The following is a 23,914-nucleotide window of genomic DNA, read 5'->3' as shown; positions in this document are numbered from 1 at the left end:
GGCACTGCCCGAAGATGGGTGTCCCAGGTGTGCCATGGGGTGTCCTGGAATGTCCGAGCTGCATCATGGGTGGTCCCTTGGGGATCCCAGGTGCCCTCGGTGTGCCATGGGGTGTCCCAGGTGTCCTGTGGACTGTCCTTCGGGCTCCCACGTGTGCCATGGGCTGCCCTCTGGGCATCCCCAGGGTGCTGTGGGGTGCAATGGGATGTTCCAGGGGTCTCAGGGCTGTTCTGGGATGTCCCAGGTGTGCCACGGGGAGTCCCACGGTGGTCCAGGTGTGCCATGAGGAGTCCCAGGGGCGCTGTGAGGGCCCCGTGGTGCCAGGGGTGCTCCCTTGGGGCTCCCAGGGGTGTCCTGGGGGCTCCAGGTGTGCCATGGGCTGTCCTTCAGGAGTCCCTTCATTCATGGGCTCTGCCAGGTGTGCCACGGATTGTCCCTCGGGGGTCCCAGGTGTGCTGTGGGCTGTCCCTTTGGAGTCCCAGGGGTGTGCCAGGGGGGTGCCAGGGGTGTGCCAGGGGTGCCAGCCTCACCTGGTACTGTGTCTTGTCGATGCCGACGAGGAAGAGCAGCTCGGCGAGGAAGAGGCTGATGCAGAGGTTCTTGTGGATCGTGGTGCGCTCCGAGGGCAGCCCCCGCAGGCAGCAGAAGGCCGAGATGGACAGGCCCAGGCACAGCAGGGCCACCAGGATCCCAGCCCAGGTGATCACCGACAGCAGCACCTCGTTCAGCCGCCCCGGGAACTGCGGGAAACCGGGAATTCCGGGGTGGGCAAAGGGACTTGGAGGGTTTTGGGGTCACCTGGACCCAGCCGTGGTCATGGGGAGGGACAGGGGCCAGCAGGAGGGGACAGGGGCCAGCAGGAGGGGACAGGGGCCATCAGGAGGGGACAGGGACCACCAGGAGGGGACAGGGACCACCAGGATCCCAGCCCAGGTGATCCCTGACAGCAGCACCGCGTTCAACCGCCACAGGAACTGCAGGAAAATGGGAATTCCAGGGTAAGAGAGGGAATTTAGGTGGTTTTGGGGGTCCTCTGGATCCAGCCACAGTTATGAGGAGGGCCAGGGGCCACCAGGAGGGGCCAGGGGCCACCAGGATCCCAGCCCAGGTGGTCACCGACAGCAGCACCTGAGTGAGGGTCTGAACCAGGAACCTGAACCGGGTTTCCTGATACCTGCCAGAAACCAGCAGGAAAATGGGAATTCTGGGGTGAGCGGAGGGACTTGGAGGGTTTTGGGGTCACCTGGACCCAGCCGTGGTCATGGGGAGGGACAGGGGCCAGCAGGAGGGGACAGGGGCCAGCAGGAGGGGACAAGGACCAGCAGGAGGGGACAGGGGCCAGCAGGATCCCAGCCCAGGTGATCACCGACAGCAGCACCTCGTTCAGCCGCCCCGGGAACTGCGGGAAACCGGGAATTCCGGGGTGGGCAAAGGGACTTGGAGGGTTTTGGGGTCACCTGGACCCAGCCGTGGTCATGGGGAGGGACAGGGGCCAGCAGGAGGGGACAGGGGCCACCAGGAGGGGACAAGGACCAGCAGGAGGCGACAGGGACCAGCAGGAGGGGACAGGGGCCACCAGGAGGGGACAAGGACCAGCAGGAGGGGACAGGGGCCACCAGGAGGGGACAGGGACCAGCAGGAGGGATAGGGGCCACCAGAAGGGGACAGGGGCCAGCAGGAGGGGACAAGGACCAGCAGGAGGGGATAGGGGCCAGCAGGAGGGGACAAGGACCAGCAGGAGGGGACAGGGACCAGCAGGAGGGGATAGGGGCCACCAGGAGGGACAGGGGCCAGCAGGATCCCAGCCCAGGTGGTCCCTGACAGCAGCACCTCGTTCAGCCGCTGCGGGACCTGTGGGAAACGCGGGAAAACGGGAATTGGGGGGTGGGACGGGGGATTGGGGTCACCGGGGCCCAGCCGCAGTCACAGAAGGGACGGGGACAGCCAGGACTCCCCTGGCTGCAGGGGCATCAGCTGTGGGTGCCCAGGTGTGCCCGGGTGTGCCCAGGGGTGTGTGTGTGCCCAGGTGTGCCCGGGTGTGCCCGGGTGTGCCCAGAGGTGGGTGTGTGCCCAGGTGTGCCCAGGGGTGGGTGTGTGTGTGCCCAGGTGTGTGTGTGTGTGCCCAGGTGTGCCCCGGGTGTGCCCAGGGGTGTGTGTGTGCCCAGGTGTGCCCCAGCTATCTCAGGTGTGCCCAGGTGTGCCTATATGTGCCCAGGTGTGCCCAGGTGTGCCTAGGTGTGTGTGCCCAGGTGTGTCGCAAATGTCCCAGGTGTGCCCCAGGTGTGCCCCAGCTATCTCAGGTGTGCCCAGGTGTGTCGCACATGTCCCAGGTGTGCCCAGGTGTGCCCAGGTGTGCCCAGGTGTGTGTGTGTGCCCAGGTGTGCCCCAGGTGTGCCCAGGTGTGTGTGTGTGTGTGTGCCCAGGTGTGTCCCAGATGTCCCAGGTGTGCCCAGGTGTGTGTGTGCCCAGGTGTGTCCCACATGTCCCAGGTGTGCCCAGGTGTGTGTGTGCCCAGGTGTGTCCCACATGTCCCAGGTGTGCCTAGGTGTGCCCCAGCTATCTCAGGTGTGCCCAGGTGTGTCCCAGATGTCCCAGGTGTGCCCAGGTGCGTGTGTGTGCCCAGGTGTGCCCAGGTGTGTGTGTGCTCAGGTGTGCTCAGCTGTGTGTGCGTGCCCAGCTGTGCCCAGCTGTGCCCAGCTCTGTGTGTGTGTGTGTGTGTGTGTGTGTGTGCCTGGCTGTGCCCAGCTGTGTGTGTGTGCCCAGCTGTGCCCAGCTGTGTGTGTGTGTGTGCCCAGCTGTGCCCAGCTGTGTGTGTCTGCCTGGCTGTGCCCAGCTGTGCCCAGCTCTGTGTGTGTGTGTGCCTGGCTGTGCCCAGCTGTGTGTGTGTGCCCAGCTGTGCCCAGCTGTGTGTGTGTGCCCAGCTGTGCCCAGCTGTGCCCAGCTGTGCCCAGCTGTGTGTGTGTGCCCAGCTGTGCCCAGCTGTGTGTGTGTGCCTGGCTGTGCCCAGCTGTGCCCAGCTGTGTGTGTGTGTGTGCCCAGCTGTGCCCAGCTGTGCCCAGCTGTGTGTGTGTGCCCAGCTGTGCCCAGGTGTGCCCAGCTGTGCCCAGCTGTGTGTGTGTGTGTGCCCGGCTGTGCCCAGCTGTGTGTGTGTGTGTGCCCAGCTGTGCCCAGCTGTGTGTGTGTGTGTGCCCAGCTGTGCCCAGCTCTGTGTGTGTGTGTGTGTGTGTGTGTGTGTGCCTGGCTGTGCCCAGCTGTGTGTGTGTGCCCAGCTGTGCCCAGCTGTGTGTGTGTGTGTGCCCAGCTGTGCCCAGCTGTGTGTGTCTGCCTGGCTGTGCCCAGCTGTGCCCAGCTGTGTGTGTGTGCCCAGCTGTGTGTGTGGGTGTGCCCAGCTGTGCCCAGCTGTGTGTGTGTGTGTGTGCCCGGCTGTGCCCAGCTGTGTGTGTGTGTGTGTGCCCAGCTGTGCCCAGCTGTGTGTGTGTGTGTGTGCCCAGCTGTGCCCAGCTGTGTGTGTGTGTGTGCCCAGCTGTGCCCAGCTGTGTGTGTGTGCCCAGCTGTGTGTGTGTGTGTGCCCAGGTGTGCCCAGCTGTGCCCAGCTGTGTGTGTGTGCCTGGCTGTGCCCAGCTGTGTGTGTGTGTGTGTGCCCAGCTGTGCCCAGCTGTGTGTGTGTGTGTGCCCAGCTGTGCCCAGCTCTGTGTGTGTGTGTGTGCCCAGCTGTGCCCAGCTGTGTGTGTGTGTGTGCCCGGCTGTGCCCAGCTGTGCCCAGCTGTGTGTGTGTGTGCCCGGCTGTGCCCAGCTGTGTGTGTGTGTGTGCCCAGCTGGGCACAGCTGTGTGTGTGTGTGTGTGCCCAGGTGTGCCCCAGCTGTGCCCAGGTGTGTGTGTGTGTGCCCAGGTGTGCCCCGGGTGTGCCCAGGGCTGTGTGTGTGTGCCCGGGTGTGCCCAGGTGTGCCCAGGTGTGTGTGTGTGTGCCCAGCTGTGTGTGTGTGTGCCCAGGTGTGCCCCAGCTGTGCCCAGCTGTGTGTGTGTGTGTGCCCAGGTGTGCCCAGCTGTGTGTGTGTGTGTGCCCAGCTGTGCCCAGCTGTGTGTGTGTGCCCAGGTGTGCCCAGCTCTGTGTGTGTGTGTGTGCCCAGCTGTGCCCAGCTGTGTGTGTGTGTGTGCCCAGGTGTGCCCAGCTGTGTGTGTGTGTGTGCCCAGGTGTGCCCAGCTGTGCCCAGCTGTGTGTGTGTGTGTGCCCAGCTGTGCCCAGCTGTGTGTGTGTGCCCAGCTGTGCCCAGCTGTGCCCAGCTGTGTGTGTGTGTGTGCCCAGGTGTGCCCAGCTGTGCCCAGCTGTGTGTGTGTGTGTGCCCAGCTGTGCCCAGCTGTGTGTGTGTGTGTGCCCAGCTGTGCCCAGCTGTGTGTGTGCCCAGCTGTGCCCAGCTGTGCCCAGCTGTGTGTGTGTGCCTGGCTGTGCCCAGCTGTGTGTGTGTGTGCCCGGCTGTGCCCAGCTGTGCCCAGCTGTGTGTGTGTGTGCCCAGGTGTGCCCAGCTGTGTGTGTGTGCCCAGCTGTGCCCAGCTGTGTGTGTGTGCCTGGCTGTGCCCAGCTGTGCCCAGCTGTGTGTGTGTGTGTGCCCAGCTGTGCCCAGCTGTGCCCAGCTCTGTGTGTGTGTGTGTGCCCAGCTGTGCCCAGCTGTGTGTGTGTGTGTGCCCGGCTGTGCCCAGCTGTGTGTGTGTGTGTGCCCAGGTGTGCCCAGCTGTGTGTGTGTGTGTGTGCCCAGCTGTGCCCAGCTGTGTGTGTGTGTGTGCCCAGGTGTGCCCAGCTGTGCCCAGCTGTGTGTGTGTGCCCAGCTGTGCCCAGCTGTGCCCAGCTGTGTGTGTGTGTGTGTGCCCGGCTGTGCCCAGCTGTGTGTGTGTGCCCAGCTGTGCCCAGCTGTGTGTGTGTGTGTGCCCAGGTGTGCCCAGCTGTGCCCAGCTGTGTGTGTGTGCCCAGCTGTGCCCAGGTGTGCCCAGCTGTGCCCGGCTGTGTGTGTGTGCCCAGCTGTGCCCAGCTGTGTGTGTGTGTGTGCCCGGCTGTGCCCAGCTGTGTGTGTGTGTGCCCAGCTGTGCCCGGCTGTGTGTGTGTGCCCAGCTGTGCCCAGCTGTGTGTGTGTGTGTGCCCAGCTGTGCCCAGCTGTGTGTGTGTGCCCAGCTGTGCCCAGCTGTGTGTGTGTGCCTGGCTGTGCCCAGCTGTGTGTGTGTGTGTGTGCCCGGCTGTGCCCAGCTGTGTGTGTGTGTGCCCAGCTGTGTGTGTGTGTGTGCCTGGCTGTGCCCAGCTGTGCCCAGCTGTGTGTGTGTGCCCAGCTGTGTGTGTGGGTGTGCCCAGCTGTGCCCAGCTGTGTGTGTGTGTGTGTGCCTGGCTGTGCCCAGCTGTGTGTGTGTGTGTGTGCCCAGCTGTGCCCAGCTGTGTGTGTGTGTGTGTGCCCAGCTGTGCCCAGCTGTGTGTGTGTGTGTGCCCAGCTGTGCCCAGCTGTGTGTGTGTGCCCAGCTGTGTGTGTGGGTGTGCCCAGCTGTGCCCAGCTGTGTGTGTGTGTGTGTGCCCAGCTGTGCCCAGCTGTGTGTGTGTGTGTGTGTGTGCCCAGCTGTGCCCAGCTGTGTGTGTGTGTGTGTGCCCAGCTGTGCCCAGCTGTGTGTGTGGGTGTGCCCAGCTGTGCCCAGCTCTGTGTGTGTGTGTGTGCCCAGCTGTGCCCAGCTGTGTGTGTGTGTGTGCCCGGCTGTGCCCAGCTGTGTGTGTGTGTGCCCAGCTGTGCCCAGCTGTGTGTGTGCCCAGGTGTGCCCAGCTGTGCCCAGCTGTGTGTGTGTGTGTGTGCCCGGCTGTGCCCGGCTGTGCCCAGCTGTGCCCAGCTGTGCCCAGGTGCCACTCACGCTCTGGGTGCGGGCCATCAGCAGGGCGAAGTTGGTCAGGTGGCTGCAGGCGCACGAGCTGTGGGTGCCGTTGGAGCGCAGCAGGCGGCAGCCCTGGCTCGACCAGTGCCCGGCCATGGAGCGCTCCGAGTAATTCCAGAAGGAGCAGTTGGCACCAAAGTGGTTCTTGGTCTGCCAGAGGAGAAACTGGGGGATCAGCGGGGAAATGGGGGGGCAATGGGGGTCCCAGGTGAGGAAATGGGGGTCCCAGGGGGTCCCAACGACTGGAGGAGGGTCCCAAGAGCAGGGTGAGGCCCCAATCCCAGTAATCCCAGTAATCCCAGTAATTCCAGTAATCCCAGAAGGAGCACTTGGCCCCAAAGTGGTTCTTGGTCTGCCAGAGGAGAAACTGGGGGGTCAGGGGGGGAAATGGGGGGGCAGTGGGGGTCCCAAGTGAGGAAATGGGGGTCAGGGGGGAAATGGGGGTCCTAAGTGAGGAAATGGGGTCCCAAGTGAGGAAATGGAGTTCCCAGGGGGTCCCAGGGGCTCCCAGGGACTGGAGGAGGGTCCCAAGAGCAGGTGAGGCCCCAATCCCAGTAATCCCAGTAATCCCAGTAATCTCAGTAATCCCAGTAATCCCAGTAATTCCAGGAGCGCTTGGCCCCAAAGTGGTTCTTGGTCTGCCAGAGGAGAAACTGGGGGGTCAGGGGGGAAATGGGGGGGCAATGGGGGTCCCAGGTGAGGAAATGGGGGTCAGGGGGGAAATGGGGGTCCTAAGTGAGGAAATGGGGTTCCAGGTGAAGAAATGGGGGTCCCAGGTGAGGAAATGGGGTCCCAGGTGAGGAAATGGGGGTCCCAGGGGGTCCCAGGGGGTCCCAAGGACTGGAGAAGGGTCCCAAGAGCAGGGTGAGGCCCCAATCCCAGTAATCCCAGTAATCCCAGTAATCCCAGTAATTCCAGAAGGAGCACTTGGCCCCAAAGTGGTTCTTGGTCTGCCAGAGGAGAAACTGGGGGGTCAGGGGGGGAAATGGGGGGGCAGTGGGGGTCCCAAGTGAGGAAATGGGGGTCCTAAGTGAGGAAATGGGGTCCCAAGTGAGGAAATGGGGTTCCCAGGGGGTCCCAGGGGCTCCCAGGGACTGGAGGAGGGTCCCAAGAGCAGGTGAGGCCCCAATCCCAGTAATCCCAGTAATCCCAGTAATCCCAGTAATCCCAGTAATCCCAGTAATTCCAGGAGCGCTTGGCCCCAAAGTGGTTCTTGGTCTGCCAGAGGAGAAACTGGGGGGTCAGGGGGGAAATGGGGGCGCAATGGAGGTCCCAGGTGAGGAAATGGGGTCCCAGGTGAGGAAATGGGGGTCCCAGGGGGTCCCAGGGGGTCCCAAGGACTGGAGAAGGGTCCCAAGAGCAGGGTGAGGCCCCAATCCCAGTAATCCCAGTAATCCCAGTAATCCCAGTAATTCCAGAAGGAGCACTTGGCCCCAAAGTGGTTCTTGGTCTGCCAGAGGAGAAACTGGGGGGTCAGGGGGGAAATGGGGGGGCAATGGGGGTCCCAGGTGAGGAAATGGGGTCCCAGGTGAGGAAATGGGGTTCCAGGTGAAGAAATGGGGGTCCCAGGTGAGGAAATGGGGTCCCAGGTGAGGAAATGGGGGTCCCAGGGGGTCCCAGGGGGTCCCAAGGACTGGAGAAGGGTCCCAAGAGCAGGGTGAGGCCCCAATCCCAGTAATCCCAGTAATCCCAGTAATCCCAGAAGGAGCACTTGGCCCCAGAGTGGTTCTTGATCTGGGAAGGACGGCGGGGGGGAGGGGGGGTCTGGGTGGGAAATGAGGGGTCCTGGGGGGTTTGGGGGTCTCTGGGTGTGGTTTTGGGGCTCTGGGGGGGATTGTGGGGGGTCGCACCTCGAGGTGGGGCAGGGTGAAGACCACGGGGTCCCGCAGGAAGACCCTGCTGGATTCCTTGTTGATGGAGGCGGCGATGACCTGGGAGTTGACGACGAGTTGGGGGGCGCGGGGCCCCCCGTCCCCCCCCAGGCGGACGGTGGCGTTCTCCGTGGGCAGGAACAGCCCCAGGTTGTTGTACAGGATGAAGACGACCTTCACCACCCCTGGGGAGACACGGGTCAGAGACACCCCCAAAACACCCCAAAAACACCCCAAAAACCCCCCAAAAACACCCTGACCCCCCTTCACCACCCCTGGGGAGACACGGGTCAGAGACACCCCAAAACACCCCAAAAACGCCTCAAAACCACCCCAAAACCCCCCCAAAACCGCCCTGACCTCCCTTCACCACTCTGGGGAGACACGGGTCAGAGACACCCCAAAAACACCCCAAAAACACCCCAAAACCACCCTGACAGCCCAAAACCACCCCTGGGGAGACACGGGTCAGAGACACCCCAAAAACACCCCAAAAACACCCCAAAAACACCCCAAAAACACCCTGACACCCCTTCACCACCCCTGGGGAGACACGGGTCAGACACACCCCCAAAACACCCCAAAAACGCCTCAAAACCCCCCCAAAACCGCCCTGACCTCCCTTCACCACTCTGGGGAGACACGGGTCAGAGACACCCCAAAAACACCCCAAAAACACCATAAAACCACCCCAAAAACACCCCAAAACCACCCTGACCTCCCTTCACCACCCCTGGGGAGACACGGGTCAGAGACACCCCAAAGCCACCCCAAAATGCCCCCAAAACACCCCAAACCCCCCCAAAACCACTCCAAAACCACCCTGACACCCCTTCGCCACCCCTGGAGAGACACGGGTCAGAGACACCCCAAAAACACCCCAAAACCTCCCCAAAAACACCCCAAAAACAACCCCAAAACACCCCAAAAACACCCTGAGCTCTCTTCACCAACCCTGGGGGAGTTGCAGGTCAGAGACACCCCCAAAACACCCCAAAAACGCCACAAAACCACCCCAAAACCCCCCCAAAACCGCCCTGACCTCCCTTCACCACCCCTGGGGAGACACGGGTCAGAGACACCCCCAAAACACCCCAAAAACACCCCAAAAACACCCCAAAAACACCCTGACCACCCTTCACCACCCCTGGGGAGACACGGGTCAGAGACACCCCAAAGCCACCCCAAAATGCCCCAAAAACACCCCAAAAACGCCCCAAACCACCCCAAAACCACCCCAAAACCACCCTGACCACCCCTGGGGAGACACGGGTCAGAGACACCCCCAAAACACCCCAAAAACACCCTGAGCCCTCTTCACCACCCCTGGGGGAGCTGTAGGTCAGAGACACCCCAAAAACACCCCCAAGACACCCCAAAAACACCCCAAAAACACCCTGACCTCCCTTCACCACCCCTGGGGAGACACGGGTCAGAGACACCCCCAAAACACCCCAAAAACACCCTGAGCCTCTTCACCAACCCTGGGGGAGCTGCAGGTCAGAGACCCCCCCCCAAGACACCCCCAAAAACACCCCAAAACACCCCAAAACCACCCCGAACCCCCTTCACCACCCCTGGGGAGACACGGGTCAGAGACACCCCAAAAACACCCCAAAAACACCCCCAAAATAACCCAAAAACACCCCCAAAATAACCCAAAAACACCCTGAGCCCCCTTCACCACCCCTGGGGGAGCTGCAGCTCAGAGACCCCCCCTCAGACACCCCAAAACACCCCAAAAACACCCCAAAACCACCCCGCCCCCCCCCTCACCACCCCTGGGGGAGCAGCAGCTCAGAGACCCCCCCCCACCGTTCCTCCTCTGGGTGCCCCCCCAGGACCCCCAAGTCCCCCCTGGCCCCCCCTCCCCATTTCCTGCTGCTCTGTTTGAGGGTGCCCCCAGTTCCCCCAGCACCCCCAGCACCCCCCCGACCCCCTCAGGACCCCCAGGACCCCCCAGGACACCCCCGGACCCCCTCAGCACCCCCCAGGACCCCCCAGGACCCCCCAGGACCCCCCCAGGATCCCCCCAGGACCCCCCCAGGACACCCCAGGACCCCCCCAGATCCCCTCAGGACCCCCCAGGATCCCCCCAGGACCCCCCCAGGACCCCCCAGGACCCCCTAGGACCCCCCAGGACCCCCCCAGGGCCCCCCCAGGACCCCCCCAGATCCCCTCAGGACCTCCCCCGGATCCCCCCAGGATCCCCCCAAGACCCCTCTAGGACCCCCCAGGACCCCCCAGGACCCCCCCAGGACACCCCAGGATCCCCCCAGGACACCCCCGGACCCCCTCAGGACCTCCCCAGGATGCCCCAAGAACCCCCCAGGACCCCCCCAGACCTCCCCAGGACCCCCCAGAACCCCCCCAGGATCCCCCCTGACCCCCCTGACCCCCCAGGACACCCTCAGGACCTCCCCAGGACCTCCCCAGGATGCCCCAGGAACCCCCCAGACCCCCCCAGGACCGCCCAGACCCCCCACGACACCCCCAGACCCCCCCAGACCCCCTCAGGGCCCCCCAGGCCCCCCCAGGACCCCCCAGATCCCCTCAGGACCTCCCCCGGATCCCCCCAGGATCCCCTCAGGACCCCTCTAGGACCCCCCAGGACACCCCCAGACCCCTCAGGACCTCCCCAGGACCCCCCAGGACCCCCCCAGGACCCCCCAGGACCCCCCAGGACCCCCCCAGGACCCCCTCAGGACCCCCCAGGACCCCCCAGGACCCCCCCAGGACCCCCCAGGACACCCCCAGACCCCTCAGGACCTCCCCAGGATCCCCCCAGAACCCCCCAGGACCCCCCAAGGACCCCCCAGGACCCCCCAGGACCCCCCCAGGACACCCCCAGACCCCCCCAGACCCCCTCAGGGCCCCCCAGGCCCCCCCAGGACCCCCCAGATCCCCTCAGGACCTCCCCCGGATCCCCCCAGGATCCCCCCAGGACCCCTCTAGGACCCCCCAGGACACCCCCAGACCCCTCAGGACCTCCCCAGGACCCCCCCAGGACCCCCTCAGGGCCCCCCAGGCCCCCCAGGATCCCCCCAGGACCCCCCCAGATCCCCTCAGGACCTCCCCCAGATCCCCCCAGGATCCCCCCAGGACCCCCCAGGACACCCCCAGACCCCCCCAGACCCCCTCAGGACCCCCCAGGACCCCCCAGGACCCCCCCAGGACCCCCCGACCCCCGCTGTGCCCCCCTCACCGTTGCGGCTGTTCTGTTTGAGGGTGCTGGCCGAGAGCTGGATGGAGCCGTCACCCCCCAGCTCCTGCGGGAACACGAGCTCCTGGAGCGGCCCCTCGGTGTTCAGCACCGACACCTCCAGCACTGCCGGAAACAGGGAAAAAACATGGAAAATGTGGGGAAAATCCATGGAAAATGTGGGAAATCATGGGAAAATGACATGGAAAAACACGGGAATAACACGGGAAAACACGAGCTCCTGGAGCGGCCCCTCTGTGCTCAGAACCGACACCTCCAGCACTGCCGGAAACTGGGAAAACATGGAAAATGTGGGAAAAACACGGGAAATGTGGGAAAATGACATGGAAAATATGGGAAAAAGACATGGAAAATATGGAAAACCATGGAAAACATGGGAAAAATATAGGAAAACACGAGCTCCTGGAGAGGCCCCTCTGCGCTCAGCACCGACAGCTCCAGCGCTGCCCGAAACAGGGAAAACATGGAAAATGTGGGGAAATGACATGGAAAATGTGGAAAAATGATATGGAAAATGTGGGAAAAAGACATGGAAACTATGGGAAATCATGGGAAAATGACATGGAAAAACATGGGAATAACACAGGGAAACACGAGCTCCTGGAGCGGCCCCTCTGTGCTCAGAACCGACACCTCCAGCACTGCCGGAAACAGGGAAAAACCATGGAAAATGTGGGGAAATGACATGGGAAATGTGGGAAATGACATGGAAAAACATGGGAATAACACAGGGAAACACGAGCTCCTGGAGCGGCCCCTCTGTGCTCAGAACCGACACCTCCAGCACTGCCGGAAACAGGGAAAAACCATGGAAAATGTGGGGAAATGACATGGGAAATGTGGGAAATGACATGGAAAAACATGGGAATAACACAGGGAAACACGAGCTCCTGGAGCGGCCCCTCTGTGCTCAGAACCGACACCTCCAGCACTGCCGGAAACAGGGAAAAACCATGGAAAATGTGGGAAAATGACATGGGAAATGTGGGAAATGACATGGAAAAACATGGGAATAACACAGGGAAACACGAGCTCCTGGAGCGGCCCCTCGGTGTTCGGCACCGACACCTCCAGCACTGCCGGAAACAGGGAAAATCCATGGAAAATGTGGGGAAATGTGGGAAATGTGGGAAAATGACATGGAAAATGTGGGAAATCATGGGAAAATGACATGGAAAAACATGGGAATAACATGGGAAAACACGAGCTCCTGGAGCGGCCCCTCGGTGTTCGGCACCGACACCTCCAGCACTGAGGGAAACAGGGAAAACATGGAAAATGTGGGGAAATGACATGGGAAATGTGGGAAATCATGGGAAAAGACATGGAAAAACACGGGAATAACACAGGGAAACACGAGCTCCTGGAGCAGCCCCTCGGTGTTCAGCACTGACACCTCCAGCACTGCCGGAAACTGGGAAAATCCATGGAAAATGTGGGAAAAACGTGGGAAATATGGGGAAAAAGACATGGAAAATATGGAAAACCATGGAAAACATGGGAAAAATATGGGAAAACACGAGCTCCTGGAGCGGCCCCTCTGTGCTCAGCACCGACACGTCCAGCACTGGCAGGAAACGGGGAAAAAACCATGGAAAATACGGAAAAAGGTGGAAAACATGGAAATAACACGGGAATAACGTGGGGAAAACCCACGGGAAGCCCTGGAGAACGGCGGGAACTGTGCGTGGGACACGGCACCGCCACCTCCAGCGCTGCGGGGCCACGGAGAGACGCGGGAAAACGCGGAGAAGCACGGGAGGAGCGCGGGAAAACGCAGAGCACCCACGGGAGACCCTCGGTGCTTCCAGAATGTGGGTGGGGGTCCCCAGGCAGGGGCTGGGAGGTGGGTGAGGACCCAGGGAGGGATCAGGGGGTGGGAGAGGCTCCTGGAGACCCCGGGAAGGGGTTGGGGGGAGACCCTCGATGTCCCGGGGATGTGAGGGGGGGTCTCCTGTGGACCCCCGGGAGGGGCTGGGGGTGACTGAGGACCCTGGGACTGCAGGGAGGGGACAAGGTGGGGGGGGGAGAGATGGCTGGAGACCCTGGGGGAGGGGTTGGGGGTCTGGGGGAGCCCCGGGGGTATGGGGGAGGGTCTCAGGGGTCTGGGGGATCCCCGGGGGTGCGGGTGGGGGTCCCAGGGGTCTGGAGGAGCCCCGGGGGCATGGGTGGGGGTCCCAGGGGTCTGGGGGAGCCCCGGGGGTGCGGGTGGGGGTCCCAGGGAATTGGGGGAGCCCCGGCGGTATGGGGGAGGGTCCCAGGGGTCTGGGGGAGCCCCGGGGGTGCGGGTGGGGGTCCCGGGGAATTGGGGGAGCCCTGGGGGTGTGGGTGGGGGTCCCAGGGGTCTGGGGGAGCCCCAGGGGTGTGGGTGGGGGTCCTGGGGAATTGGGGGAGCCCCGGCGGTATGGGGGAGGGTCCCAGGGGTCTGGGGGAGCCCCGGGGGTGCGGGTGGGGGTCCTGGGGAATTGGGGGAGCCCCGGCGGTATGGGGGAGGGTCCCAGGGGTCTGGGGGAGCCCCAGGGGTGTGGGTGGGGTTCTGGGGTCTGGGGGAGCCCCGGGGGTGCGGGTGGGGTTCTGAGGGAGCTCCACGGGTGTGGGTGGGGGTCCCGGGGAATTGGGGGAGCCCCGGCGGTGCGGGTGGGGGTCCCAGGGGTCTGGAGGAGCCCCGGGGGTGTGGGCGGGGTTCCGGGGTCCCGTGGGGCTGACCCAGGTTCTGTCGGGCGGCCAGGAAGCGCGCGGGCTCCTTGACGTTGTCGGCGAGCAGGAAGGCGCCCTCCTCCAGCACGTCCAGCAGCATGGTGGCCGTGTGCGCCTGCTCCGAGCCGTTCATGTCCCGCCACGACTCCAGCGCCTCCGGACGCAGCAGGTTGTCCACGGCCTCCACCACGGCCTGCGCGACGGGCGGCGTGGGGAGGGGCCGGGGCACGCCCGGGGAGACACCCGGGGAGACACCCAGAGAGACACCCAGGGACACCCAGGGACACGCCCAGGGACACACCCAGGGACAGAAGAAAGGACACATACAGGGACACACCCAGGGACACACCCAGAGAGACACCCAGGGGACACACCCAGACACACCCAGGGACACACTGAGGGACACACCCAGAGAGACACCAAGGGAGACACCCAGGGAGACACACCCAGGGTCACACCCAGGGATACACACCCAAGGACAGACCCAGGGACAGACGCAGGGCTACACCCAGGGACACACCCAGGGACACACCCAGAGAGACACCCAGAGGGACACACCCAGGGAAACACTCGGACACACCCAGGCACACACCCGGGGACACACCCAGGGACACACCCAGGGACACACCCAGACACACCCAGGGACAGACGCAGGGACACACCCAGAGACACCCAGAGGGACACAACCAGAGACACACCCAGGGACACACCCAGAGAGAAACCCAGGGACACACCCAGGGAGACACCCAGGGACACACCCAGGGACACCCCCAAAAAGACGCACTCAGGGACACAAGGACACACCCAGGGAGACACCCAGAGCTACACCCAGAGGGACACCCAGAGGGACACACCCAGGGACACCCATGGACACGCCCAGGGACACCCAGGGACACTCCCAGGGACACCCAGGGACACTCCCCGGGACACACCCAGACACTCCCAGGGACACACCCGGGGACACACCCAGGGACACACCCAGAGACACACCCGGGGACACACCCAGGGACACCCAGGGGCACACCCAAGGACACGCCCGGGGACACACCCAGAGACACACCCGGGGACACACCCAGGGACAGACCCAGGGACAGAACCATGGACACACCCATGGACACTCCCAGGGACACACCCAGGGACGCACCGAGGGCCACGCCCACACAGGACAGGCCCCGCCCAGTGCCGCCCATCCCCCGGTCTCCAGCGCTGCCTCTGGGTGTGTCTGGGTACAACCCCCGGGACACACCCACCCGAACAGACCCCACCCAAGGGACACACCCACCCAAGGGACACACCCACCCAAACAGACCCTGCCCTCGGGACACACCCACCCAAGGGACACACCCACCCAAACAGACCCCGCCCTCGGGACACACCCGCCCGAACAGACCCCGCCCTCGGGACACACCCACCCAAGGGACACACCCACCCAAACAGACCCCGCCCTCGGGACACACCCGCCCGAACAGACCCCGCCCTCGGGACACACCCACCCAAGGGACACACCCACCCAAACAGACCCCGCCCTCGGGACACACCCGCCCGAACAGACCCCGCCCTCGGGACACACCCACCCAAGGGACACACCCACCCGAACAGACCCCATCCACGGGACACACCCACCCACGGGACACACCCACCCACGGGACACACCCACCCGAACAGACCCCGCCCTCGGGACACACCCACCCAAGGGACACACCCACCCAAACAGACCCCGCCCACGGGACACACCCACCCGAACAGACCCCGCCCTCGGGACACACCCACCCAAGGGACACACCCACCCGAACAGACCCCACCCATGGGACACACCCACCCAAGGGACACACCCACCCGAACAGACCCCACCCATGGGACACACCCACCCAAACAGACCCCGCCCACGGGACACACCCACCCAAGGGACACACCCACCCGAACAGACCCCACCCATGGGACACACCCACCCAAACAGACCCCGCCCACGGGACACACCCACCCAAACAGACCCCGCCCTCGGGACACACCCACCCAGGCCCTGCCCATCACCTCTAAGGCTCCCTGACCCCCCGGACCCTGCCCACGCTGACCACGCCCACCCCAAGCCCCGCCCACACAGACCCCACCCCTCCTCAATAAACCCCGCCCCCCAACATAGACCCCACCCATGCCATGACCCCCCGGCCACGCCCACCCCCAAGCCCCGCCCACCACGCCCTGACCACACCCACAAAAGCCCCTCCCATTGCTCACGGCCACACCCCCTGCCAGCCCCGCCCCCTCACCTTGATGTAATCCTTGCAGGTTCGCTCCCGCTTGTGCATCTGGGGGACAATGAAATTGGGGAGGGGACCCCAGGTGAGGGGGTGGGACCCCCAAAACCTGCACCAGGGGCACCCCAAAATCCGGGACAGGAACCTATCAAAATCTGGGTCAGGAGCCCCCAAAGTCCGGGTCAGAACAACCCCAACATTTGGGGCAGGACTCCCAAACGTGGGACAGAAGGGGCCTGGCACAGCAACCCCAAAAATCCAGGCAGGAGCACCCCAAAATTCAGGGCAGGGGTGTCTGAACTCTAGAACAGGAGCTCCCCAACATCTGGGGTGTGACAACCCCAAAATTCGGGGCAGAACCCCAAAAATCAGGCCAAGATGACCCCAAAATTCGGGGCAGGAGCACCTCAACCCCTGGGGCAGGGACACCCCAAAACTGGGGCACAGGCACGTGTCCCCCCCTTGGTCACCACCCCCAGCGGGGCGAACCCCAGAATTGGGGTTTTGGGGTCCCACTTTGTCCTCACTCCTGCTGTAACTCTTCCTCTTTCAGCACTCAGAGCCCCCCACCTTCCCCCCCCGTCCCCCCACCCTCTGAACCCCCAAATCCCGGTTTTGGGCTCCCACCTTGCCGTGGCTCTTGTGGTGCTCAGAGCCCCTCACCCTCAGGCCCCTCTGCCCCCTCTTGGTCCCCCCCACCGTCCCCTCAGTCCCCCTTGGGGCTGAACCCCCAAATCCCGGTTTTGGGCTCCCACCTTGGCGCAGTTTTCCCCTCTCGAGCTGGCTCAGCGCCCGCAGCCGCGGGGCCGGGCTGTGCCGCCGCTGCGTCCCCATCGCTCCCCGCGGCCCCTGACCGCCCCCCCAGGGGGCTGAACCCCCAAATCCCGCCTTGGGCTCGCACCTTGTTGTAGTTCTTGCCGGCCGACTCCCTCTCGAGCGGGCGCAGGGCCTGCAGCTGCGCGTCCAGGATGTCCAGGAGCTGCTCCAGCAGCCGCACGGCCGAGCTCACGTCCCCCGCGAACACCGGGCCCCGCGTGTGCCGCGCCAGCTCCCCCGCGATGCTCGCCGCGTTCTCCCCGCTCTTGATCTGGGGGGGCACCCGCAGGTCGGGGGGGAGCTCCCCGAAATCCCCCGGGGGGTTGGGGGGACCCTCTGGGCAGGGATCAGCCTCCCCTGTGGGATGGGGGTGCTCTGAGGGGTCTCCAAGGGGGGTTTGGGGGAACCGTGGGGATCTGGGGGCGTTACAGGGGGTCTGGGGGGCACCCGCAGGTCGGGGGGGAGCTCCCTGAAATCCCCCAGGGGGCTCGAGGGGTGCCCCGAGAGGGGATCAGCCTCCCCTGTGGGATGGGGGTGCTCTAAGGGGTCTCCAAGGGGGGTTTGGGGGAACCGTGGGGGTCTGGGGGGCACCCGCGGCATTGGGGAGGGGCTCCCCGAAATCCCCCGGGGGGCTCGGGGGGACCCTCTGGGCGGGGATCAGCCTCCCCTGTAGGATGGGGGTGCTCTGGAAGGGGGGGTTTGGGGGAACCGTGGGGGTCTGGGGGGGGTTACAGGGGGTCTGGGGGGCACCCGCAGGTCGGGGGGGAGCTCCCCGAAATCCCCCGGGGGGCTCGGGGGGTGCCCCGAGAGGGGATCAGCCTCCCCTGTAGGATGGGGGTGCTCTGAGGGGTCTCCAAAGGGGGATTTGGGGGAACCGTGGGGGTCTGGGGGCCACCCGCGGCATTGGGGAGGGGCTCCCCGAAATCCCCCGGGGGGTTGGGGGGACCCTCTGAGCGGGGATCAGCCTCCCCTGTGGGATGGGGGTGCTCTGAGGGGTCTCCAAAGGGGGATTTGGGGGAACCGTGGGGGTCTGGGGGGCACCCGCGGCATTGGGGAGGGGCTCCCTGAAATCCCCCGGGGGGCTCGGGGGTGCCCCGAGTGGGGATCAGCCTCCCCTGTGGGATGGGGGTGCTCTGGAAGGGGCGGTTTGGGGGAACTGTGGGGTTTGGGGGGTTACAGGGGGTCTGGGGGGCACCCGCAGGTCGGGGGGGAGCTCCCCGAAATCCCCCGGGGGGCTCGGGGGACCCTCTGGGCAGGGATCAGCCTCCCCTGTGGGATGGGGGTGCTCTGAGGGGTCTCCAAAGGGGGATTTGGGGGAACCGTGGGGATCTGGGGGGGTTACAGGGGGTCTGGGGGGCACCCGCGGCATTGGGGAGGGGCTCCCCGAAATCCCCCGGGGGGCTCGGGGGGTGCCCCGAGTGGGGATCAGCCTCCCCTGTAGGATGGGGGTGCTCTGGAAGGGGGGGTTTGGGGGAACTGTGGGGGTCTGGGGGGGGTTACAGGGGGTCTGGGGGGCACCCGCAGGTTGGGGGGGAGCTCCCCGAAATCCCCTGGGGGGCTCGGGGGACCCTCTGGGCAGGGATCAGCCTCCCCTGTGGGATGGGGGTGCTCTGAGGGGTCTCCAAAGGGGGATTTGGGGGAACCGTGGGGGTCTGGGGGCCACCCGCGGCATTGGGGAGGGGCTCCCCGAAATCCCCCGGGGGGTTGGGGGGACCCTCTGAGCGGGGATCAGCCTCCCCTGTGGGATGGGGGTGCTCTGGAAGGGGGGTTTGGGGGAACCGTGGGGGTCTGGGGGGGTTACAGGGGGTCTGGGGGGCACCCGCAGGTCGGGGGGGAGCTCCCCGAAATCCCCCGGGGGGCTCGGGGGGTGCCCCGAGAGGGGATCAGCCTCCCCTGTGGGATGGGGGTGCTCTGAGGGGTCTCCAAGGGGGGTTTGGGGGAACCGTGGGGGTCTGGGGGGCACCCGCAGGTCGGGGGGGAGCTCCCCGAAATCCCCCGGGGGGCTCGGGGGGTGCCCCGAGTGGGGATCAGCCTCCCCTGTGGGATGGGGGTGCTCTGGAAGGGGCGGTTTGGGGGAACTGTGGGGTTTGGGGGGTTACAGGGGGTCTGGGGGGCACCCGCAGGTCGGGGGGGAGCTCCCTGAAATCCCCCGGGGGGCTCGGGGGACCCTCTGGGCAGGGATCAGCCTCCCCTGTGGGATGGGGGTGCTCTGAGGGGTCTCCAAAGGGGGATTTGGGGGAACCGTGGGGATCTGGGGGGGTTACAGGGGGTCTGGGGGGCACCCGCGGCATTGGGGAGGGGCTCCCCGAAATCCCCCGGGGGGCTCGGGGGGTGCCCCGAGTGGGGATCAGCCTCCCCTGTAGGATGGGGGTGCTCTGGAAGGGGGGGTTTGGGGGAACTGTGGGGGTCTGGGGGGGTTACAGGGGTCTGGGGGGCACCCGCGGCATTGGGGAGGGGCTGCCCCATATCCCCTGGGGGGTTTGGGGGCACCCTGAGTGGGGTTCAGCCCCCTCTGGGGGTCCCTGAGGGGGGCCATGAGGATGTGGGGGGGCTACAGAGGGTCTGGGGGGCTGACAGGGGGGCTGGGGGGGCACCCCGATATGCCCAGGGGGAGGGGGGGAGGGGCGGGGGACCCCCTGAGTGGGGGAGGGACACCCCAGGATCCTCCAGGGAGGGGTTTGGGGGTCACGGGGGATCTGGGGGGGGGGTCCCAGGGTGGCTCTGGGGGGGTGGGTGGGTGTCACTGGGACGGTGCCCAGGTGGGTCCCCTGTTTTCGGGGTATCCCCTTTTCTGGGGGTCGCCATTTGGGGGGTCCCTGCTCGGAGGTGTCCTCATTTGGGGAGGGGGGGAGGGGCCCGTTTTGGGACCATCTGCATTTTTGGGGGGTCCGTGCTTGGAGGGTCCCCGTTGGAGGGTGTCCCCATTTCTGGAGGGTCCCTGCTTTGTGTGGGTCCCGGGTTGGAGGGGGGTCCCCGGTTGTGGATTCCTGTTCAGGTGGATCCGCTGGTTTGGGGTCCCTGGTTTGGGGTCTCTGTGTTTTGGGGTCTCTGTGTTTTGGGGTCCCTGTGTTTGGGGTTCCTGTGTTTGGGGTCCCTGTGTTTTGGGGTCCCTGTTCTGGGGTCCCTGTGGTTTGGGGTTCCTGTGGTTTGGGGTCCCTGTGTTTGGAGTCCCTGTTCTGGGGTCTCTGTGTTTTGGGGTCTCTGTGTTTTGGGGTTCCTGTGTTTTGGGGTCCCTGGTTTGGGGTCCCTGTTCTGGGGTCCCTCGTTTGGGGTCCCTGTGTTTTGGGGTCCCTGTTTTGGGGTCCCTGTTCTGGGGTCCCTGTTCTGGGGTCCCTCGTTTGGGGTCCCTGTGCTTTGGGGTTCCTGTGTTTTGGGGTCCCTGGTTTGGGGTCCCTGTTCTGGGGTCCCTGTGTTTTGGGGTTCCTGTGTTTTGGGGTCCTTGTGCTTTGGGGTCTCTGTGTTTTGGGGTCCCTGTTTTGGGGTCCCTGTGTTTTGGGGTCCCTGTGTTTTAGGGTCCCTGTTCTGGGGTTCCTGTGGTTTGGGGTCCCTGGTCTGGGGTCCCGGTGTTTGGGGTCCCCGTGTTTTGGGCTCCCTCTTTTAGGGTCCCTGTGTTTGGGGTCCCTGTGTTTGGGGTCCCTGTGTTCTGCGGTCCGTGGTCTGGGGTCCCTGGTCTGGGGTCCCTGTGTTTTGGGGTCCCTGTGTTTTGGGGTCCCTGGTCTGGGGTCCCTGTGTTTGGGGTCCCTGTGTTTTGGGGTCCCTGTGTTTTGGGGTCCCTGGTCTGGGGTCCCTGTGTTTGGGGTCCCTGTGTTTTGGGGTCCCTGTTCTGGGGTCTCTGTGTTTTGGGGTCTCTGTGTTTTGGGGTTCCTGTGTTTTGGGGTCCCTGTTCTGGGGTCTCTGTGTTTTGGGGTCCCTGTGTTTGGGGTCCCTGTTCTGGGGTCTCTGTGTTTTGGGGTCCCTGTGTTTTGGGGTTCCTGTGTTTTGGGGTCCCTGTTCTGGGGTCCCTGTGTTTGGGGGTTCCTGTGTTCTGGGGTCCCTGTGTTTTGGGGTCCCTGGTTTAGGGTCCCTGTGTTTTGGGGTCCCTGTGTTTTAGGGTCCCTGTGGTTTGGGGTCTCTGTGTTCTGCGGTCCGTGGTCTGGGGTCCCTGTTCTGCGGTCCCAGTGTTTTGGGGTCCCCGTGTTTTAGGGTCCTGTTTTAGGGTCCCTGTGTTTGGGGTCCCTGTGGTTTGGGGTCCCTGTGTTCTGGGGTCCCTGTGTTTCGGGCCCCGTTCTGGGGTCCCTGTTCTGGGATCCCTGTTTTGGAGTCTCTGTGTTTTGGGATCCCTGTTTTGGGGCCCTGTTCTGGGCTCCCCGTGTTTTGGGGTCCCTGTGTTTTGGGCTCCCTGTTTTAGGGTCCCTGTGTTTTACGGTCCCCATGTTTTGGGGTCCCTGTGTTTTGGGGTCCCTGTTCTGCAGTCCCTGTGTTTTGGAGTCCCTGTGTTCTGGGGTCCCTGTTTTGGGCCCCATTTTGGGGTCCCTGTTCTGGGGTCCCTGTGTTTTTGGGTCCCTCTTTTGGGCCCCATTCTGGGGTCCCTGTGTTTTGGGGTCCCTGTTTTAGGGTCCCTGTTTTAGGGTCCCTGTACTGGGGTCCCTGGTTTGGGGTCCCTGTACTGGTATCCCAGTGTTTTGGGGTCCCTGTGTTTCAGCCCCCATTTTGGGGTCCCTGTTTTGGGGTCCCTGTGTTTTGGGCCCCATTTTGGAGTCTTTGTGTTTTGGGGTCCCCGTGTTTTGGGCTCCCTGTTTTAGGGTCCCCATGTTTTGGGGTCCCTGTGTTTTGAGGTTCCTGTTCTGGGGTCCCTGTGTTCTGAGGTCCCTGTGTTTTGGGGTCCCTGTGTTTTGGGATCCCTGTTCTGGGGTCCCTGTGTTTCAGGCCCCGTTCTGGGGTCCCTGTGTTTTGGGGTCCCTGTACTGCGGTCCCTGTGTTCTGGGCTCCCTGTTTTGGGGTCCCTGTGGTTTGGGCTCCCTGTTTTGGGGTCCCTGTGGTTTGGGCTCCCTGTTCTGGGCTCCCTGTGTTTTGGGGTCCCTGTTTTGGGGTCCCTGTGGTTTGGGCTCCCTGTTCTGGGCTCCCCATGTTTTGGGCTCCCTGTTTTGGGGTCCCTGTTCTGGGGTCCCAGTGTTTTGGGCTCCCCGTGTTTTGGGCTCCCTGTTTTGGGGTCCCTGTGTTTCAGGCCCCGTTCTGGGGTCCCTGTGGTTTGGGCTCCCTGTTTTGGGCTCCCCGTGTTTTGGGCTCCCTGTTTTGGGGTCCCAGTGTTTCGGGCCCCGTTCTGGGGTCCCCCGCTACCTTCTGGGCCACCTGGTTGACCCAGGGACTGGTGCAGTTGCTCAGGTCGGGCCCGCGGGGGTTCCACACCCCCAGCCCCAGCAGGCACTGGAAGGAGGCGATGCCTGGGGGGCGAAAAGGGGGGATCAGGGGCACCCCACAACTGCCCCGACTCCCCCATTGCCCCCCAGCCCCAGCGGGCACCGGGAGGAGGCGCTGTCTGGGGAGGGGGCACAAAGGGGGGGTCCGGGACACCGCCCCCAAGCCCCCCAGAACCCCCCCAGTTCCCCCATAGCCTGCAGGACCTCCCAGCACCCCACGGACCCCCAGGACCCCACTGGTCACCAGTGTCCCCCAGACCCCACCCAGTCCCGCCCAGTGCCCCCAGTGCCGCTGACGCCTTTGGGGCAGGGTCTCACCTTCACCCCGTAACCCCAAAATCCCCCAAATCCCCCCCGGTTCCGCCCCTTTCCCTCGGGTCCCTTTGGGGCAGGGTCTCTCCACCTTCACCCCATGATCCCCCCAGTCCCCCCAGTTCCTCCAGTTCCCCCAGTCCCCCCATTCCCCCAGTTCCTCCAGTTCCCCCAGTCCCCCCAGTTCCCTCAGTACCCCACCAGTCCCCCCAGTCACCCCCAGTACCCCCCAGTCCCCCCAGTCACCCCCAGTACCCCTATTCCCCCAGTCCCCCAGTTCCCCCATTCCCCCCAGTTCCCCCCAGTCCCCCCATTCCCCCAGTCCCCCCCAGTCCCTCCAGTCCCCTCCAGTCCCCCCTTTCCCCCAATCTCCCCAGTCCCCTCCAGTTCCCCCCAGTCCCCCCATTCCCCCAGTCCCCCCCAGTCCCCCCCAATTCCCCCCAGTTCCCCAGTCCCTCCAGTCCCCCCCATTCCCCCAGTCCCCCCCAGTCCTCCCAGTCCCCTCCAGTCCCCCCCTTTCCCCCAATCCCCCCAGTCCCCCCATTCCCCATTCCCCCCAGTCCCTCCCAGTCCCCCCCAGTCCCCCCATTCCCCCATTCCCCCCAGTCCCTCCCAGTCCCTCCCAGTCCCCCCAGTCCCCCCAGTCCCCCGTTACCTCGGGTCCCTTTGGGGCAGGGTCTCTCCACCTTCACCCCATGATCCCCCCAGTCCCCCCAGTTCCTCCAGTTCCCCCATTCCCCCATTCCCCCCAGTCCCTCCCAGTCCCCCCATTCCCCCATTCCCCCCAGTCCCTCCCAGTCCCTCCCAGTCCCCCCAGTCCCCCCAGTCCCCCGTTACCTCGGGTCCCTTTGGGGCAGGGTCTCTCCACGAGCGCCCCCTGCTGGGCCGCGGGCCATTGCACCCTGCGCACCTCTCTGGCCTCGCACAGGCGCCCCCCCGCCCCCCCCCAGGCCCCCCCCCGGAGCCCCCCGCCCCCGTTGCCCCCCCGGACCCCCCGCCCGAGCCCCCCCCGGGCCCCCCCGGCGGGCGGCGGGAGGCGGCGGGCGGGGGGGGGCGGCGCCCCCGGGCCGCTGTTGGGGGGTCCCGGGGACCCCCCCGGGGTGGCGGCGCTGTGGGCGGGGCCCGGGGGGGGTCCCCCCCGGCGGGGGGCCGGGGCGGGGGGTGAGGGGACCCCCGCCGGGCCGTGGGGGTGGGGGGTACGGGGGGGCCGCCGAGCTGGGGGGGGCCGTGGGGTGCGGGGGGGCCGCGCTCGGGGGTTCCGTCGTCACCGGACCTGGGGGGGGGGGGGGGGGGGGGGGAGAAAACGGGGAGGGGGTCAGGGGGTCAGGGCCTGAGGGACCCCCCCTGAACCCCCCCACCCAGGGGACCCCCTCCAGTTGGGGGCAGGGGCTGATGGCCCCCCCCCAAAGTGACCCCGGCCCCCCCCCCAAGGGACCGGGGCACACAGG

At 65.3% G+C, this 23,914-nt stretch overlaps 1 protein-coding gene across 1 annotated transcript in view; it reads right to left on the bottom strand.

Annotated features, from left to right (window-relative positions):
- Positions 1–23,914, bottom strand: part of LOC138100143 (adhesion G protein-coupled receptor L1-like) — a 39,407-nt gene that overhangs the window by 15,176 nt on the left and 317 nt on the right. Inside the window, 10 exon segments of the mRNA XM_068997869.1 lie at positions 531–740; positions 5,876–6,046; positions 7,747–7,952; positions 10,973–11,095; positions 13,697–13,880; positions 15,955–15,993; positions 16,844–17,029; positions 22,075–22,178; positions 23,304–23,575; positions 23,667–23,739. Of these exon segments, the coding sequence (XP_068853970.1) occupies positions 531–740; positions 5,876–6,046; positions 7,747–7,952; positions 10,973–11,095; positions 13,697–13,880; positions 15,955–15,993; positions 16,844–17,029; positions 22,075–22,178; positions 23,304–23,575; positions 23,667–23,739 (1,568 nt within the window).

The sequence above is a fragment of the Aphelocoma coerulescens genome, chromosome 30, assembly GCF_041296385.1.
Source record: "Aphelocoma coerulescens isolate FSJ_1873_10779 chromosome 30, UR_Acoe_1.0, whole genome shotgun sequence".
Lineage (NCBI taxonomy): Eukaryota > Metazoa > Chordata > Aves > Passeriformes > Corvidae > Aphelocoma > Aphelocoma coerulescens.
This window is presented reverse-complemented; position numbering and strand designations above follow the sequence as displayed.